This window comes from Camelus dromedarius, chromosome 1 (genome assembly GCF_036321535.1).
Source record: "Camelus dromedarius isolate mCamDro1 chromosome 1, mCamDro1.pat, whole genome shotgun sequence".
Classification (NCBI taxonomy): domain Eukaryota; kingdom Metazoa; phylum Chordata; class Mammalia; order Artiodactyla; family Camelidae; genus Camelus; species Camelus dromedarius.
In genome coordinates, this window is record NC_087436.1 from 79,333,172 (window position 1) to 79,351,806 (window position 18,635).

At 40.9% G+C, this 18,635-nt stretch overlaps 1 protein-coding gene, 1 long non-coding RNA gene and 1 other non-coding gene across 5 annotated transcripts in view; 1 reads left to right on the forward strand and 2 right to left on the reverse strand.

Annotated features, from left to right (window-relative positions):
* LOC116147208 (uncharacterized) overlaps nt 1-10,464 on the forward strand; it is a 35,490-nt gene extending 25,026 nt beyond the window's left edge. Inside the window, exon 3 of the long non-coding RNA XR_010380955.1 lies at nt 10,163-10,464. This is a non-coding gene — a long non-coding RNA (uncharacterized LOC116147208). The remainder of the gene's footprint in view (nt 1-10,162) is intronic.
* Nucleotides 1-14,624, reverse strand: part of HPSE (heparanase) — a 28,887-nt gene extending 14,263 nt beyond the window's left edge. The window contains exons 1-3 of one of the 3 annotated variants that reach the window (XM_010983657.3): nt 13,851-14,621; nt 7,668-7,813; nt 5,794-5,919 (exon numbers count right to left, since the gene is read on the reverse strand). In XM_010983657.3, the coding sequence (XP_010981959.2) occupies nt 5,794-5,919; nt 7,668-7,813; nt 13,851-14,083 (505 nt within the window). In that variant the 5' untranslated portion in view covers nt 14,084-14,621. Of the gene's footprint in view, nt 1-5,793; nt 5,920-7,667; nt 7,814-7,914; nt 8,661-13,850 lie in introns of those variants that run through there. The other 2 variants (XM_064485914.1, XM_064485915.1) reach the window with 2 other exon arrangements.
* On the reverse strand, nt 970-1,076 carry LOC116149121 (U6 spliceosomal RNA). Its single transcript, XR_004132734.2, has one exon. It is a non-coding gene; the product is annotated as a U6 spliceosomal RNA (small nuclear RNA).
* Nucleotides 14,625-18,635: the final 4,011 nt, after the last annotated feature.

Below are 18,635 nucleotides of genomic sequence, written 5' to 3' on the forward strand. Positions count from 1 at the left end.
CTTGGTCTTCATAATGAATTACTATTTCTGTTGTTAAATGGAAGGAATTCCAGTCCTAATGGGGACCTATGATTATGAATGAGTCAACAAAATTGGAATGGCAAATTAAAAAAAAAAACACACACATCAATGTGACTTTATTTGCTTCAGCTGTTGAATCAAGTCCCATAGAAGGTACCAGAGGCTTTGGTCTGGCACTTGGGTTTTGTTCACGTGACCTCAGGTGAACTCAGGAAACTGCAGTGTGTGACTCAGTGCTCAACACACACAGGCCAGACTTTCATTAGCCAACACAAACCCTGCTCTTCATAATCTAAAAATCTCTACTCACAAACTCAAACATAAAATAGCTTGGTAAATTTCTTTACATTTAAAACTTTAAAAAAATTCAAGTATATAATATATTAATTCAAAATGAATGGAATTTTACATTTAAAAAGTGACCTAGGGCTCTAGGGCTGTGGTTTCCAAACTCTGTGCTGAGGTGCCCTGGGGAGTGAATTCACTGGTGTGGTTGGTCATCAGACTTGGCAAATAAAAACACAGGACACCTAGTTAAATTTGAGCTGCAAAATAATAATAATTTTTTAGTGTATGTCATGTAATATTTGTGAAATACTTACACTAAAGAAATGATGGTTTATTTGAAATTAAAATTTAAACCAGGAAACCCTACTCAGAGGGGCACTGCAGGATCTTTCAAATTTGCAAGGGAACACTAACATCTATTGGGCACAATAAGAACTATTACTATTAGGTTGTTTGGATCTAACAGCTTAAATGAAACTCTTAGGCATTTCTTTTGGGCTAGATGTGCTGTGAAAAAAAATTACTGAGTCACTAAGGGACCATTAAAGCTTTGGAATTTTTTTACACCATTTATTGTTTTATTCTTTTTTTTTTAATCGAAGGATAATTGATTTACAATGTTGTGTTAGTTTCTGGTGCACAACATAGTGATTCAGACATAAAAATATGGAACGCTGCACAAATTTGTGAGTCATCCTTGCGCAGACCCCATGCTGATCTTCTCTGTATCGTTCCAATTTTAGTATACGTGCTGCCAAAGCAAGCACAAGCTTTGGAATTTTTGAACTCAGTTTTTTAACCCTTAACTAGCCTATGCTCACTTTTTGAGAGTGGCAACAATGTATTTTTTGAGTGTCATCTTTAAATCACTTATTATTGAATAGGTCCTGGTGATTTTAATGTGTATTTAGAGTTATCTGTTAAACAGAAATTCACTCTTAATGCTCCTAGTTTAAGAAAAAATCACCCAAAAACTCTATCTGGCAAACTTACACCCTTTCTCCTACAAAGTGGCTTTGTTTCTGTTTTGTTTCTGTCTTCAGCCTGAATTAACTTGGATTACTACAGCAGTGAGACCCTAGACTTAATACTGCCAGCAGGCTGAGGGGCAGTAACGACACTAGCAAGCTATTTTAGGTGTTTTGATATTTGCTGTCACCTACTTCCACAAAACTGCTACCTGTCATCACCGAGCTACAGACATCAAGGTCTGAAAAACTCTCTGGGTCTTGCAGGCCAGCGTTCCATGGGATATTAGAGCCACAGTGGAGAAGAGGGAGGGCCTGTGGGATTATGGAGGCCTCCGCAAAACCCCACCCTCATTTTTCTATGAGGAAACTGACACCCAAGGAAATAAAGCATTTTGCCCAATATCACATAGCTATTAGGGCCTGTTATAAAGGCCCTGTGACTGCCTTAGTCACAGCTGTATTTTAGACATATATTGCAAATCCTGATGTAGAAAGGGTCCTAAATCAGGAATCATAGACCTGAGCTCCAGGCCCCACTCTCCCACTTACAGACTGAATGATCAGGGGTGACCCCTCCACCAGCATGAACCTCAGCTATGCATCTACACTCCTGGAACTAGTACCATCATCTGTCTACCTTAGAAAACCAACTTGAAACAGTACATGTGAAAACCCTTTGCAAACCGTAAAAAACTCTTACAGATATAAAGCACTGTTGTTGCCTAGACCCTCTACAAAGATTACAGCATTCTCAAAAAAAACTAGAATGTTTGCATTTGAGAGTGTTTATTCAGTTCATACTTTATTCTTCCTCTGTTTCCTCACTTTGTCCTAATACACTCGGAATTTATGTAGCTTTAAATGCTATCATATGCCCTCTATAACATAACAGTAACATCTCCTAGAATAAGGGCTGTACAATACTGATCGTGCGTCCAGTCTTAAAAATAAAACCCCAGTCTCTCCAGCAAATGGTGTTGGGAAAACTGGACAGCAGCGTGTAAATCAGTGAAGCTAGAACACTCCCTCACACCATACACAAAAATAAACTCAAAATGGATCAAAGACTTAAACGTAAGACAAGATACAATAAACCTCCTAGAAGAAAATATAGGCAAAACATTATCTCACATACATATCAGCAGTGTTCTCCTAGGGCAGTCTACCTAAGAAATAGAAATAAAAGCAAAAATAAACAAATGGAACCTAATTAAACTTACAAGCTTTTGCACATCAAAGGAAACCATAAGCAAAACAAAATGACAACCTACGGAATGGGAGAAAATTTTTGCAAAAGATGAAACTTACAAAGGCTTGATCTCCAGAATATATAAACAGCTCATACGATTTAATAGGAAAAAAACAAACAACGCAATCCAAAAATGGGCAGAAGACCTAAACAAGCAATTCTCCAAGGAAGACATACGAATGATCAATAGGCACATGAAAAAATGCTCAATATCACTAGTTATCAGAGAAATGCAAATCAAAACTACAATGAGGTATCGAGGTATCACCTCACACCAGTCAGAATGGCCATCATTCAAAAGTCCACAAATGACAAATGCTGGAGAGGCTGTGGAGAAAAGGGAACCCTCCTACACTGCTGGTGGGAATACAGTTTGGTGCAGCCACTGTGGAAAACAGTATGGAGATTCCTCAAAAAATGAATAGACTTACCATATGACCCAGTAATCCCACTCCTAGGCATATATCCAGAAGGAACCCTACTTCAGAAAGACACCTGCACCCCACTGTTCACAGCAGCACTATTTACAATAGCCAAGACATGGAAACAGCCTAAATGTCCATTGACAGATGATTGGATAAAGAAGAGGTGGTGTAGCTATACAATGGAATACTATTCAACCATAAAAACTGACAACATAATGCCATTTGCAGCAACATGGATGTTCCTGGAGAATGTCATTCTAAGTGGAGTAAACCAGAAAGAGAAAGAAAAATACCATATGAGATTGCTCATATGTGGAATCTAAAAAAAAAAACAAAAACATAAATACAAAACAGAAACAGACTCATAGACTTAGAATACAAACTTGTGGTTGCCAGGGAAAGGGGGGTGGGTAGGGACAGACTGGGAGTTTGAGATTTATAGATACTGACAGGTATATATAGAATAGATAAACAAGTTTATACTGTATAGCACAGGGAAATATAGCCAAGATCTTGTAGTAGTAGCTCATGGTGAAAAAGAATATGAAAACAAATATATGTATATTCATGTATGACTGAAAAACTATGCTGTATGCCAAAAATTGATACAACACTGCAAACTGACTATAACTCAATTAAAAAAAAAAAAAACCCAGCCAGCCTACTCCCTCCTCAAAATAAGAATAAGAGGACTCAGCTAATTAATTATCCAATTTCCAATCATTATCCAATCTCGTCTCTCTTACTATATGAGAAGGTGAAAAGATCCCTAGGACAAAGAAAATCTAAATGGCACATTAAACACTGACACTGACTGTTACACCATTTTCGTTTACATAAGTGTGTTCAGCATCCAGTGTGGGAGTGGGATGATGAGGAAGAAGGTGGAGAAGAAGGAGAGCAAAGAATCAGTTTATGAAATAGGATTATTTTAATAGAGAGGCCTCCTTTCTGCAGTCACACCCGGAATTACATCTGTAACATTGCTTCCTTTCCCTGCCTGAACACGTTTACAGTGTGAATTCATATCCTCATGACGAATGTTTTTGTCATCTACTTAAGTGAAGCACACCATCCAGTGGGTCCTGTAGTTAGGAAACTTACCTATATCTTCTAGGACACCTGTTTTAAAGGTGAAGGCCATCAACTAAGCAATGAACACAGTAGACGCTATGTCTTCTATCGTGCAATGCCACCGCAGGTTACTCAGGCATTACCAACCACGGCCACAGACACAGAACCACGCGTGGAGACATGTGTTGGCTTCTTAGATGTGTACCCCTATCATGAGTTGGTGCCCAGACTAAGTGCAGTAGATTTCTATCTATATGTTGCTAAACCATGCAGATTAAAATAGAAAATTTCAAAGCAGAAGTCAAATGTTTCCAAATGCAAATGAACAATCTGTACTTGTCATACATCTTAGCATTGCCAGCAGGGTGGCTGGAATTATAGTGACCCAGCAACAGAGTTAGTAAAACAAGGGCTTTTCCCTGGTGTAGAAACTACGAAGGCCCAAGTCCCAGAGGCAGGAAAGAGATGTTGAAAACCTACCATCTTGGTTACAGAAAGATCATGTGAGGTAACAAACATTTTTAAAGGAAAATTTAAGGTAAATTGGTACATATTTAAGATGACCCCCCTTCCAAAAAAGTGAAAATCTATAAATTACCGAAGACCATGGGGTCTTCTTCTAACAGGACTATATCATAACGATTTATTACAAATGAGACCTTACTGCTGTAGGTCTCTTGGACTTCTGTCATTCCTTTAGTGGGATCTGAGAAGGCCCTGTCGTGCCAAATTCCACCATAGATCATATTATTAAGATCAGAGTAGTTCCCCGCTGCCTCCTGTTTTAAAATGCAAAAAGTAATTTAGAGGACTACATTTTTTATTATATATTATATAACCTATTTTCTGATTTCTTATGTGTCATTTTTCCCCTGTGTCTTATACATAAAAAATATACAAATAAAAATCTATTGTATAGTAAATATAATGTATAGTAAAATCTTACAAAGATAAGTAATTTACTGTCAAATAATGTACTCTTAGAAATGTTGACTAACCCAATTTAACTTCAAGATCACTTACTTTTCAAAAGTCAAAAGAATACAGTTGTAGAGTCTCTGAGCAGGTTATTTCCTTAACTGAGATCTGGGGCAACATCGTTCCTTAGTTGGATGTAAAACACCAACTTTCAGATAAAAATCTATTTTATAGTTAGATAACGATTGTTCCGGTTGTTTTAAAGCCCTGCATGACACTGTGATCCCATTTTAAGCACTGGAAAAACTGTTTCTGTGAATGGAAATAAATTCCTGATTGGTTGAGCTAGTCCTATGTTTGCACAGCCACAAGGGAAAGGAAATGAGAATGCTGCTTGATGGCCAGGACTGCCTGGTATGGCCCACACTGCCCTGCCCTGATGCTACACAACACATCATAGGGGCTGCTTCATAGGGGAGCGGAGACAGAATGCACATGAGGTGTGAATGGTTTTCACATTTCACTCTTCACACTTTTGTATTTTACTGTCACACAAGGAATGTATCCATTTCTTCGTTCCTTAGCTCTTTAGAGCAGTAAGGGTCAATATTAGCTTGTGAATGAATGATTCTATATTTTACTCTGTGGCTAGCAGGCAAAGTCAGGTTGAAGAAAAAAAAAAAAAACCAGAAGTTTGGGATTCAAGAATGCCCATTAACTCTTGTTAACATTTGAGGATTATGCAGCTTTACACAACTGCTACAGCACTGTTGGATTTAAGCCCAAGGTCGAGCCATCCAAATATTTTGGGGGCTAGGACACCTGCAGGGTGCCTTTCATTTCTTACTTGAATAGGTACTGTTCTTGAACTTCTTCTGATACTGTTCTCTGAATAGCAGTTGCTCCTGGAAGGGCCATTCCAGCTGTAGTCTCTTCTCCACATCAGAAGGGATGGATCCAGATTTGCAAATATCTGCAAATGGAGTAAATAATTTAAGGACTCTGTTTCACAGTGATAAGGTTGAAATCTCATACATTTATTTAGTTAGTTAGTTATGTAGCTAAAACAGCATATTTGAGTTTCTGGTTATTAGGCGTGAGATCAGAGAAAGATATATTCTGTTACACATGTCAGATGTGCTGGCTAACCAATCACCACACACACACAAAAACCATCCAAAGGGCAGGTTTCCTAAGAAACAGTGGGCATATACTGGACATAGATACACTGGACATAACTTTAAGCTATTTCACAACTCAGAAGGCTCCTCAGAAACTTGAAATTACTAGGGAACACCACTGAGGGAAAAAAAGAGAAGATAGTTCAGTTCTTTTAAAGGTTCACTTTGAAAATATGCAGACATTTGTTTTACATGGACTGTATCTGCTTTGTGGTGATTTCCTCTTGCCAAAATGGTAGGAAAGGGAATGTTGACATTTATTCCTTCAAATTTGGTATCATCAAAGCTCCTAAGACCACAGCATGTGTGCCTGGACAAACCCACACTGCCTGGTCAGGCAGACCATGCTCTTTATCACAAGGCAGCAGGGCTGCAGGCACCCGCTGCCAGGACAGGCTGACCCGGTGACTTCCTTTCTGGGAAGCTGTACATTCTGGCTTTCTGGCAGCCAGGGCCTCATCCATCCCTGTGCTCACAAAGGATGTTTCAGAAGCACTTGGATAATCCCAGTGACCCTCCGCCTGCCCCTAGGATGAAGAAAATTGATGCACAAGGACAGTTTCCTCTCAAAACTTATGAACCTTTTGAACGCATATGACTGATGAGAAAGGGCCAGGTCTAAACATAACCCAACAAATTCTTCCAAGAAGACCCTTCTGCTTTGTTTCATTTTTTTCTAATTACTGTTCTATCAAATTTGGCCCACTTACTAACTGTTCTAAGTACTTCTTAACTGCAGAAAATAAACAGAAGGAAAATCCGTAGTATATAAAATAATGAAATACTGTTCATTAGTGTATACATCATGTATACTTTATTATAATTCAGTGATGTACACGGTATTCTTAATAATTGTTTAGATAATGATTTAACTTCTATTTGATGTCTATCACTTATGAAAGACACCAGGCAAATCCTCGTAGCTCCCTAGGATGCTTCTTAGATGAAGTCCACAGACTTCTAATATCAGAATTGCCTGAGGAACTTGCTAAACTTGTAGCCTAAGTTTGGAACCCAGAAATCCAAATATTCAAACTCACCCCAGGTGCCTGTGTAGAGTCAGTAAAGTTTGAGAACCATTGCCCAACCAATCAAGTCTTAAAATTCCTTCCTAGAAGCAGAGCACATCTCCATGTTCCCTTGTTATACCTTTCATCCACATTCTATTTTCGGAATAAAGGGATTTCAATCCAGGGCTGTGTCTTCAGCAGGAAATATTCCCTTCAGTTTGGTGCATTTCTACCTATAGGCCCCTCTTCAGCTACAATCATTATTCTATTTATAGTGCAATTAACCCTCGGTTATGCCCAGCACACCTTTTGTTGGTTTGGTTATTTTTCTGAGGTCTCACAAGCTTGAAAACATCAGGAGGGGGAAAGCTGCCCACTGCTTCCTCCTCCTGTGTAGGTGCCTCCACGGGTCAGTTGGGAGCCCTTCATCCCTTACTAATTGTTAGATGTGGGTAATAACACTTCTCTGAGAATACTCATGACTGACTCAAGTGAATTCAGATATATGGGTAATCTGTAAAAAGTTTCACCCTGGTTGCCTTGAGATTGCCAGTAACTTTTCTCTTCAAAGGTTGGTTCCTTCTTGGGATCAAAAATGAGAAAGTCTGTCTTGGTGCCACCAAATCTCAGGTACGCAGGAGACAAACCTCTGGCCAAAGTACGAAGTTTTGGAGAACTGTTTTGGAGACAAGCAAGAAATTAAAATTATTTTTTCCAAGACAATCCAGTCAAATGCATCTACTCCCTTCTCTCTTGGATGGACCCATTTCTTAATACCTCACTGTACCGGCCGTGGAGGGAGAAGTCATCTCTCTCTACCGGGGGTACCATCTCCATCGGAGTCTCCCTCATTGCAAGGTTGCTCTTCTAGGCACCTGAAGGCAACTTGGAGCTCTGACTCAGGCAAGAGCTCATATTTCAACTTGACAAGTAGGATAGTGTTCAGTACTTTCAAAAAACTCATAAACCTTTTGTGATTAATGGAGGAAAAGAGGTAAGAGAGTGGAAACTTCAGGAAAGATGACTGTTTCTTTGAAAAATCGATTGTCTTCAAAATTTTATGTTTCCAGATAAGTTCATAAATGACTTCTCTCCCTAACCAACCCTCACCTCCACTCCAAGGAAAACCATCCTTTCAAATTTAAGTCAAATGACCTAGAACTAGGTGAGATTCTAATTCCTACACATCTAAGACACTTCCAATTTGAGAAATTCTCAATGCGTATCTCATCAAGCCAAAAATGCTCCTGATAGGTCCCTATGATGTGCTCAGAATGGTACGGAATGCTGCAGAAGGGAATTAGAGTTATTTATCATTCCTTCTCTCAGAGAGATGAAGATGTCATGAATATTTCAGTGAAAAAAACTAAGAAAACAGAAGACGCAGGTAGCAGGGAAACCTGCCATGTATTTCTGAAGCCTCACACATGGGATTCTGGCCACACTGCTCTCTGGAAAGCTCTTAACACACATAAAGTCAATGCTGTGTGGTTCTCAAAATGGCCCAAATAATTAGTTTACATATGGGTTTATTTCAAATCAGAAAATCACTCCAGGAGAACTTCTTAATTACCAGTACTTTTGGATATCCTAGAAATTAAAGACATGATCTAAAATTTAAAATTGTAATGTGTTCTTCTGTTTTTACTATATATAGTGCTATGTAAAAATTTTCAAAGATTTCTTTATTTTTGCTTAGGAAAGAGAAATTAAAAGGCAGAAATTGACCAAAGGATGAGTTACCTGCATTAAAAACTTCAGTGATTTCTCCTCACCATTTTTTCTGGTAATAATGGGAGCATTTTACTATACTATCTAGGCACTTTTGCCTTCATGAGCCTTTCCTCCACAAAATTTTTTTAAATTGTATTTTATGATGATACTTACATAAAGACAAATATGTTAATATTACATATTAAAACATTTTTTTTGACCTAAAAGTTCACTTTCTTCGGATCTTAAAAGAACTTGAAATATTTTCATGGGCTCTTGAATGTCTTGTGGGTCCTGGCACAGGGAGATGCAGCACTAAGCGAGATGTCAGGGATGTTATCAACGTGGAATTGGCTGAAATACCTGACAGTACCCAAGAACCCTGGGAAGGATGACTTCTGCCATGAAATCCTCAGAACCTCTTGAAAATGAATGGAAATGTTAGCTTGGACTAAGCAAGGATTCAGAAGAAAGCCACTTCCACTTTGCAATGAACCCAAATAAAACTAAACTCTAGGAAGCGAGGAAGGTTTTGGACACTTTGCATAGATTATCTCACTTAATCCCCAAACAACCTAATAATCATGAGATGCCATTATTATCCTCATTTTATAGATAAGGAGTTGGGGCAAAAGGACGCTCGGTGATTTGCCCAGGGTGATATGCCAATGGGGATTTGAACTACTGGAGTTCAACCCTGTGGGCAGTTGTCTAGAAGCAGCCCTGGGGGACGGGACAGGGTTGCAGTGTGGGAGAACGCTCAGCTTCTACTCCAAAGTAGCCCCGTCTACTTCTCCACTGGCGTCCTCAGAGAAGAGTTTTAGCTAGGGCACAGAGTGGCAGGAGTATTCTCGGAGGAGGATGGAGAAGCATTACCATGCAGAGGGTTCGGGCTGCACAATGAAAGGTTTGAGAGGGAAGAGAACACTGAGCATGGCTCAGTCAGGGCAGAGCCCGTCTCAGGAGTCAGAAAATGTGAGTTTATGTCTTGTGATCGTTCTCGGTTCTCCATGTCTCTGACTGTGGTTATTTCTCTTAGCAACAGGCTCACAGAGGGCCTGAGGTTATTTCCAACATCAGTTATCAAAACGCGTGCTTCACGTTGTTAGTAAGTGCTTTTCCAAATATGAAAAGCAACTTTGTCAGTGAAGATGCAGGAATCTTATGATTGAAAGTTATTAATAATAAATATCTATCGAATTGCAAAAAGGGCTGGACTTTGCTGAAATAAAATAAGCAAATCTTTGGGAAAAGCAGCACAGCTGCATGATTAATGCAGCCTCTGCGTTGCACCCCTGTTTTTGCTCTGTAGGACTTATGATCTGCACCCCTAACTCAGCGCTCTGATTTTTGCCTTGAATTGGTGAACTGTGCTTGTATACGTGACTTGGTTGAAATGCGGACTGCGCTGCCAAGCCGGTAACTCAGGTGGTTAGCCCTTGAAATGTGGCTCGTCTGAATTGAGATGTGCTGTGAGTATAAAATACACACCAAGTTCTGAAGACTTGGTTCGACAAGGAGTGTAAAATATCTCATTAATATATTTGTAGTGATTATACTGAATGATGATAATTTGGATATTTTGTGTTAAATAAAATACATTACTAAAGTTAATTTTGTTTGTTTCTTTTTACCTTTTTTAAACATAGCTATTAGAAAAATTAAAACTACATTATGTAGTTTGCCCATAAGGCTCATATTCTGTTTCTACCGAGTCACGCTGGTCTCGGCTCTCCCACCTTTGAGGGTGGGAGCCTCTTCAGAGCTCAGCCCACAGTCAGGCTTAGGAAGTTTCTGATTGGGCTGTTGGTGAGTTACCTCTGGGAAGAAGGCAAACTGAAAAGATGCTCCTTTCGGAGTCTAGATTGCTGTCACTGGCATTTAAGTTCTCTCCATGTTCTCGAATTGCAAATGTGAAAAAAAGAAAAACACCACCATATCTGGTTGCCGTCATGGGAAACCGGATCTCTGCCATCTGATTTTATTTGCTTAGGCTTCTCTGAAATACTGTAGAGGTGTGGGCCCTGATTCTCCTACTCCAAGGTCAGTGCTTCTTTTCATTACATCATTCCTCTCAGTTTATTTCGGGACAGACTTTTCTCCCATCCCTACTCTGCTGCTTTTAAAAAATGTAAACTGCTTTATTTTCTTTTTGTGCACTCTCACCTCTGCAAAATTAGCATCTGCTAATCAAACTACTCCACGTCATGGCTGGCTGACCATAGGCAAATCGCTGAATCTCCCTAAGCCTGGATCTCTTCATTAAAAAAAAAAAAATGGGGACAATAATAGTATTAACCTCACAGTTTTGCAGCCAAGACTAAATTAGTACCTAGGCGGTGCTTAGAACAGGGCCTGGCCCCTGATGACGGCTCAGTTAGTGTCGGCTAGCTTATGATCCTCTCCTTAGTACCTCAGCTTTCACCTGCTCAGATCTTGCCATCTTTGCCCAAGCAGCTTCACTTTTGAGGAACTGAAATACAACTGTGCCCATCTCACCCCCCTCGCTCCTGTGACAGATGGTAAGTCCCATGCTGTTGTTTGAGATGGAAGCTAAATGTTTTGTCTTCTGAGATGGCCAGGTCACTTTAGGCACTGTGCCAACTGTCCTGGGGAGATGGACCCTCAGACTCTTAATTCAGAAGCTCGGTCTTAGATGAGAAGGGGAGGGAGCTCCTGCCTCTTGAGCTGCAGTCTTTAAGGTCTCAGCTGGGAATAGTGTGTCTGTGCCTGCAGATGCCTCTGGGGAGCAGGCAAGGAAGACAGCTGGGAAGGGACCTGGAATGGTCAGGAGCCAGCCCTGGAAAGAAGCCTGCATGAACAGGAATGCACTATGTTTTGCAAACCAAAAAAACCAAAAAACCAAAAAAACAGTTTTGTTTATTACATGCTATGCTCTTTTGGTTTTCATCCTCCTCCAGCCTTTAACAAAAAGGTGGAGGCTGGGAGAGTTGGTGGGAGGGAGGCGAGAAAGAGTGCTATGGGAACGTAAGAGACATGTTTAAGAAGAGACAAAGTTATTACCCTGGTTAAATTGCAAACTGGAGGTTCCCAGTGTGTGTGCGGCGGTGGGTAGAGGGGTGGGGGTGCTAGTGAGTTGGTTAGCTTGACTTCAGGGTGATCAGGCCTGAACCTCAAAAGTCATACTGTAGGTATTTTCTTTTGGACCTATTTCTCCAGGAAGGGATCGCCAGCTGTTCTTCCTTGGGGAGGAGCAGGGTATATACTCTGGCTACTGCAGCATAAAAGGACTTAGTTCTCATATTTTAGTAAATGGTCATTCAATTAATCTTTCTGTTTGCAGTAAGACACTTCACACTCTCTCTTCCCCTATCACTGCCCTCCATCCCATCCTAAGCTAGGCCTGGGGTCCTCAGATATGGCGCCTTGTAGTTCAGTGTTTCTCCAGAGTAATCTTTCTGTCTCCCAACCAACTGCTGCCTGGTATCAGCTCACTATCCCCAAGGGGAAGGACAAAAAGTGAGACCGCTGTCTCACCAGGAAATTCCTTCTCTCTTACCACATGAGGAAAGATAGAGGTTAACTATTTCTGCATGAAAAACACAGACAACTGATGAATGCCTAGCAAATATTCACCAGTTTCCAGGAATAAGCAATTAACTTAAATTTTGAGCATTGTCCAGCACTGTGCTAAGTACTTCTCATTAAATGCTCATACAGTCCTACAAGATGGTTTTAGAAGTCCCATTCTGCAGGGAAAGAAATCAAGGCTTTGAGTTGTCAAGCAGCCTCTAAAAACTAAGCCACCCAGTTTTGGCAGAGTTGGGAACCAAGGGTGGTCTGGCTGCAAGTTTCATAACCATGAAACTGTCTGCTTTTATTTGCATCATGAATGACTGAACTGAGCAATGGCAGCTGAAAGTGTGGGCACAGGAAGGACAGCCTGCAGGTGTTTGGCAATGACAGAATTCCCAGTTGTCTGGGTTGGCTGAGGTGTGGCGGTCTCTGGAGGCTCTCGTGACCCAGATGAGTGGCCTAGATGACCTGGGTCGGTCCTGCAGCTCCCTATCTTGGGATCAGCCTGCACTCACAGGCAGGGGCCAGTGAATCTGCACTAAGTTCAGTTTTTCTCAGGTAAGAAAAAAATTACAGCTAATAAAGCAGTGCCACCTTTTACAGCCTTATCTGGAAGAGACAGCTTTTTAAGGATCTGAAGTCACTGCAGTAGTGTCCTGGGTCTCATGGATGTGATATTAAAAACATTTTTAAAGAGTGTAATATGGGAAATCTCTGTACCTTGTGCTCAGTATTGCCGTGAACCTAAAACTGCTCTTTAAAAGTTAATTTTAATTTGACACAACATTGTAAAATGACTATAACTCAATAAAAATGTTTTTTAAAAGTTTTCTTAAAAAATTATATATATATAATTATATTAATTATATATATTAATATATATATATATATATATATATATGGAATAAATAAGCTTATTCTCCTTTGAGGCTTTTTCCGTCTATCTTTTTTTTTTGTTGTTGTAACTTTCCTAACAGAGTTTAGGAGACTGAAGCCTGGTGCACAATGTTACTGTCCTGCGCTGCCCAGCAAATCCAGGCGTTCACAGCCCTCCAAGCCAAGACCCCTCCTTCTGGCGAGTTGCTGGGGCAGGTGGGACTTTCTTTCTTCAACTTCGCCCTATTACCGAGCCCTTAGTTGGCGCTCAGGCAACACTTGCTGAATGAATGAAGGCGAGAAAGAGCGGTTTAAGGGCGGCTGCAGGGGGGCGGGGTGGGGCGGATGGAGAAAGAAAGAGAAAGAGAAAGAGAAAGAGAGAGAGAGAAAGAGGGAGAGAGAGAGAGAGAGAGAGAGAGAGAGAGAGAGAGAGAGAGAGAGAGAGAGAGAGAGGGAGAGAGAGAGAGAGAGAGAGAGAGAGAGAGAGAGAGAGAGAGAGAGATTTAAAAAAGGGGAGAGGCACTGGGGACTGGCATGGATGGCAGGAGGGCAGGAGAGGGGACAGGCACCCGCAGGCCGGCACTTACCCCAGGAAGGTGAGGAACCGCGGGTCCGTGGCCAGGTTGGCGTCGATGGTGAAGGACAAGAACGCGGGACTCACCAGGTGCACCGGCCGCTCGGTGGAGAAGTCCAGCTCCACGACGTCCTCAGCTGGCTCGGGTCCCGCCAGGGCGCCCGGGGAGCAGGGACCGAGCGGCCCCAGGAGCAGCAGCAGCGGCGGCGGCAGCAGAGTCAGCCGTGGCTTCCTGCGCAGCAGCATCTCGGGCGCACCCGGTTGTCCCACTCGCGAGCGGCCGCGCAGCGACAGTCGAGACCTCGCGCATTTCCTCCCGGCCGGCCACGGCGTCCTTTTCTCCTTTCCTCCACTCTCTCACTCCTCCTCACCCCTCCCACAGCGCCCTGTATCCCTCCCACTCTTGCCCGGCATCCCTCCCACTGCTCCCTCTCCTCCCCGCTCCGCCTCCCGCCACTTCCTTGCATGCTTTCCCCTCGGTGGCGGTCACGTCCACTTACGAAATCACCCACACCCATTTGAAGGGTGCAGACATGGCCAGGATCCAAGCGCCCAGGAGGCCTGGGAAGGGAGGCCCGGGGAGGGAGGCCTGGGAGGAGCGCCGGGCATCCTGGATCCGGCTTCCTGAAGCTTACTGTCCAGTGAGCCCTGGTGAGGACGCCAGCAGTTCCCTCTTCCAGGTCCCCGCCGGTGGCGCCAGGTCTTCTGACCCTCAACTAAAACCTCCAGTGAGCATTCATCGCTTGCCCTCCTCATCTGGTTTCGGAACACTTGCCTGTCACTTGAGCCTGCCAAAAGCTGATTAACCATGTGTTCTCTGGCCAGAGAGCTGTTTCCCAGACATCTTACTTTGGCCTGAAAAAAAAAAACAAAAAAACAAAAAAACAAAAAACCAAAAACTGACCTGGGCAATAGCTAACCTACAGCTAGAAAGAGGTCAACTCCAAAATTTCTTATCAGTTTCTCATGAAAACAATATTTAGCACAGCTTTAAAGTATTAGATCCTCCAACATCTGAAACTCAGGACATGAAGCCTTTATACAAGTGAGGGGTAATAACCATCCCTTGAATTTGGAGCCTTTGCCAAATTTCCCCTCTGTACATTTATGTTTAGCTGTTGGCCAAACTTCTCTTCAGTTTTCCTTTGATGCCTACATAGATATGTAATTATAACAAGCACCATGCACTTAGGGCTCACTATATGCCTGATACCACAAGGGGTGCTCTGCCTGTATTGGCTTTCATTCCCACAACACTGATATGTGGGTATTATCCTCACTTTACATGTGAGAACCCAAACTCTGAGACACTGACTTGTTCAAGTGTTAGAATCAGGATGGGAAGGCAGTTACACAACCCAGAGCAGATGGGCAGCCTGTCTCAGCTGAAATGTAACTTCCTCAAAGAAGCTTTGCCTGAATCTCCAGACAGCTGAATTCCCCCATGACACACACTCTTACAGCATCCTGAACTTGCTAGAATTTACCACATTGTTAGTATTGTATTGCTCCATGTTGGCCTCACCTCCTCGGTTATAAACTCTGTGGAAGCAGAGATGGGGTTTGCCTTGTTTGCTGCACTCACCGAAGCTCACGGCTCTATGCTTTGCACTTAATAAGAATCCAATGAATGTTGAGTAAGCAAACAACACCAAAACCCTTAGAATTTTCTGCTTAGATTGCACCACCACTAAAGCAATAAATAAAAATGGATTGTTTTGAAATTTATATCTAATTTGCGTAGATCTGTCTATTCTTGAGCAATTAAAAAGTTAAATGTATATTTAATCAGGGAAGGTTACAGTTTGGAGATTTTATGTGTATGTATCAGTTACTATTTTGTAACCTGAATCAGGTTTATAACCTACAATTGTACATAAGAAAAAAATTCACATATAAACACCAAGCTCCCAGGAGATCATATGGCAGCAGATATGGAGGTGGAAGAACAGATGCCTGGGTTCTTTTTCTGCCTTTGTCATAACATTGCTCCTATATCCCACCCCACCCCACTCATGCTCCTGTTGTCTTGGGGCAGAAGTCACACCACTTTCTCTGGAATACTTGGGTGATTTAAAAATTTGATCTTTGCAAGTTTTCTAGACAGTGAGTCCTTGTGACATTCTGAGATGTGGGCCAGTGTGGTCCACATGCAAGTTACTAATATGGGAACTGGGCAAACATAAATGAGGAAGTGAAGAAAAACGACTTGCATAAATGATGGTCGATGATCTGTTGGTTGAGATCAAATGAGTTCCTGGCTCCTGGATCCAAGTTAGTTTGATCCCCTACACCAGGTAAGAGTGAAGAACATAAGATAATATGCAGGCACATAGGAGAGAGGAATACACGGTAATATTAATAGAGCTTGTCATTTCAGAGACACTTTATAATTAGACAACTTATATTTTTACGGCAAGTTCCAGCTTATACACATCCCAGCTAGAGCCCTTCTACATGCACCCCAGCCCTGCAATGTGGAAGGGTGTGGAAACTTGTGCCAGTTTTCCAACTTTCCAGAGCCTCAGTTTCCTCACTTGGAAACTGGGTGTAATAATGCATATTTCACAGTGCTTCTTTTGAGGCTCAATTAACCTAATATATGTAACACATCTAGCTCCATAAGCAATATGAAATATATGTTCAACAGGTGAGTTATTATTATGTTATCATTATTATTACTCATTTAATCTTCACAATAATCTTGTAATTTAGACTCGGCTTTTTGATTCCAAGTTCAGCATTTTTCCACTCTATCACCCAGATTTGGTGACTCACAAATTATGTGACGATAATGATTTAGAACTAAAAAATCTTCAAATGAACGGGGGACCAGTTCATGTGAATCATTTAATAATTATGAAGTGGTATCATTTCCATGTGGCTTTTGGGTTGATTTTCAGTAGTGGCATTGGGTTTTTAGGGACTCACAGAAGGTTTACCAGGTCAACAACTATAAACACTTCTAAAACAAAAGCTGATTTCAGGGCATCTTCAGAAAATAATAATCTTTTCACCTGTCTGTCTAGAAAATTAAGATTTTCCTAATGTAAAAATCCCTAAGAGAATGTAGTTGGGTGTAGCCATTATGAAAAACAGTATGGAGATTCCTTAAAAAACCAAAAATAGACTTACCATATGATCCAGCAATTCCACTCCTGGGCATATATCCTGAGGGAACTCTAATTCGGAAAGATACATGCACCCCAATATTCTTAGCAGCACTGTATACAATAGCCAAGACATGGAAACAACCTAAATGTCCATGGAAAGATGACTGCATAAAGAAGCTATGGTATATTTATACAATGGAATATTATTCAGCTATAAAAAAGAATAAAATAATGCCATTTGCAGCAACATGGATGGACCTAGAGATCATCATTCTAAGTGAAGTAAGCCAGAAAGAGAAAGAAAAACACCATATAATATCATTCATATGTGGAATCTAAAAAAAGAAAAAAGACACTAATGAACTCATCTACAAAACAGAAGCAGACTCACAGACATAATAAACAATCTTATGGTTACCAGGGGGAAAAGGGGTAGGAAGGGATAAATTGGGAGTTTTGTTGTGTTTTGTTTTTTATCTATTTTATATATAGTTCTTAGTATTTGCAAACCTCAAATTCCTTCTATATATCATAGGGAACTATATTCAATACTTGCAGTAACCTATAATTTAAAAAAATAAATAAAAGTCACACAAAAGTAAAGTTGCAGGTGTGGCAGTTGCTCCAAAGATGATCGTATTGCTGAACACGTATATATTGGAGGATCTCCGCTATGCACTCTCCAAATTCCTGACTTTCAGAATCCATGAACATAATAAAATTGTTCTTGATTTGTATCACAAAGTTTGGGATAATCTGTTACACAGCAATAGATAAATGTAACAGAGATACTTCATGCTATTTATTTACTTTTGTGTATATTTGAAATTGTCCATAATAAAAAGTTTTTAAAAGGTTTTATGGACACTTAAAAAAAGAATACTAAAAATACACCATCAGGTTGTCTATAAAGCAAGGTGCAATGAGGGATTTTACAATGGTTTTAGCTCTCTGGGGACAGAATTCTCCTTACAGCATGGTTAATGTTCAGACTCCCTGATCATATTCATACAGCCTGTGAGGAAGTCAGAGACTGTCTAGATGAGTTTTCTTGTATTAAATTGGAGAGAAGAGTGTATGGTGAGAGAGCTGGTAGGGGAGACTCCAATGTCCAGAGTGAAAGGGTCAAATTAGGGTAAATTACAGCTTCTAGGTAGATTTCTTTATTTTGTGTGCAGAGAAGAAGCCAAACCCTTATTTCTTCTTCATGGATATTGGGATTGTAAAATAAAAATTCTTATTTTATGGCAAAACAAGAAAAATTTAAGCATATAAAGTTTTCTCTGTCCTTTGGCCTCCTTTCTCCCTGCTACTGTGCATTGTGTATCTGCATGATGCCTCGAGCAAACCTCCCCATCAGCAGAAATACCTGCTCAGCCATGAAGAGCGACAGTCTCCTGGCATCAACAAGACAACTCCTTAAAAAGATAACATTCCTTCTTGATCCTGTATGGGGGTCACGATGAACTTAGATCTGGATTTTGTAAACTGTCAATGATAATGTCATTTAAATGTACAGCCCTCTGTCTCAAAAAAACTTATTTAGCTGTGCCTTGACTTCTAAGAGCTTTCTAAGATGTTCTTCCCGGTTATAATCCTCAAATCTGGCTCAAACAAAATTTCACTTCTTCTTAGATTGACTATTAATTTTTCATCGACAGGATTATGGCCAATCTTTTCCTTCA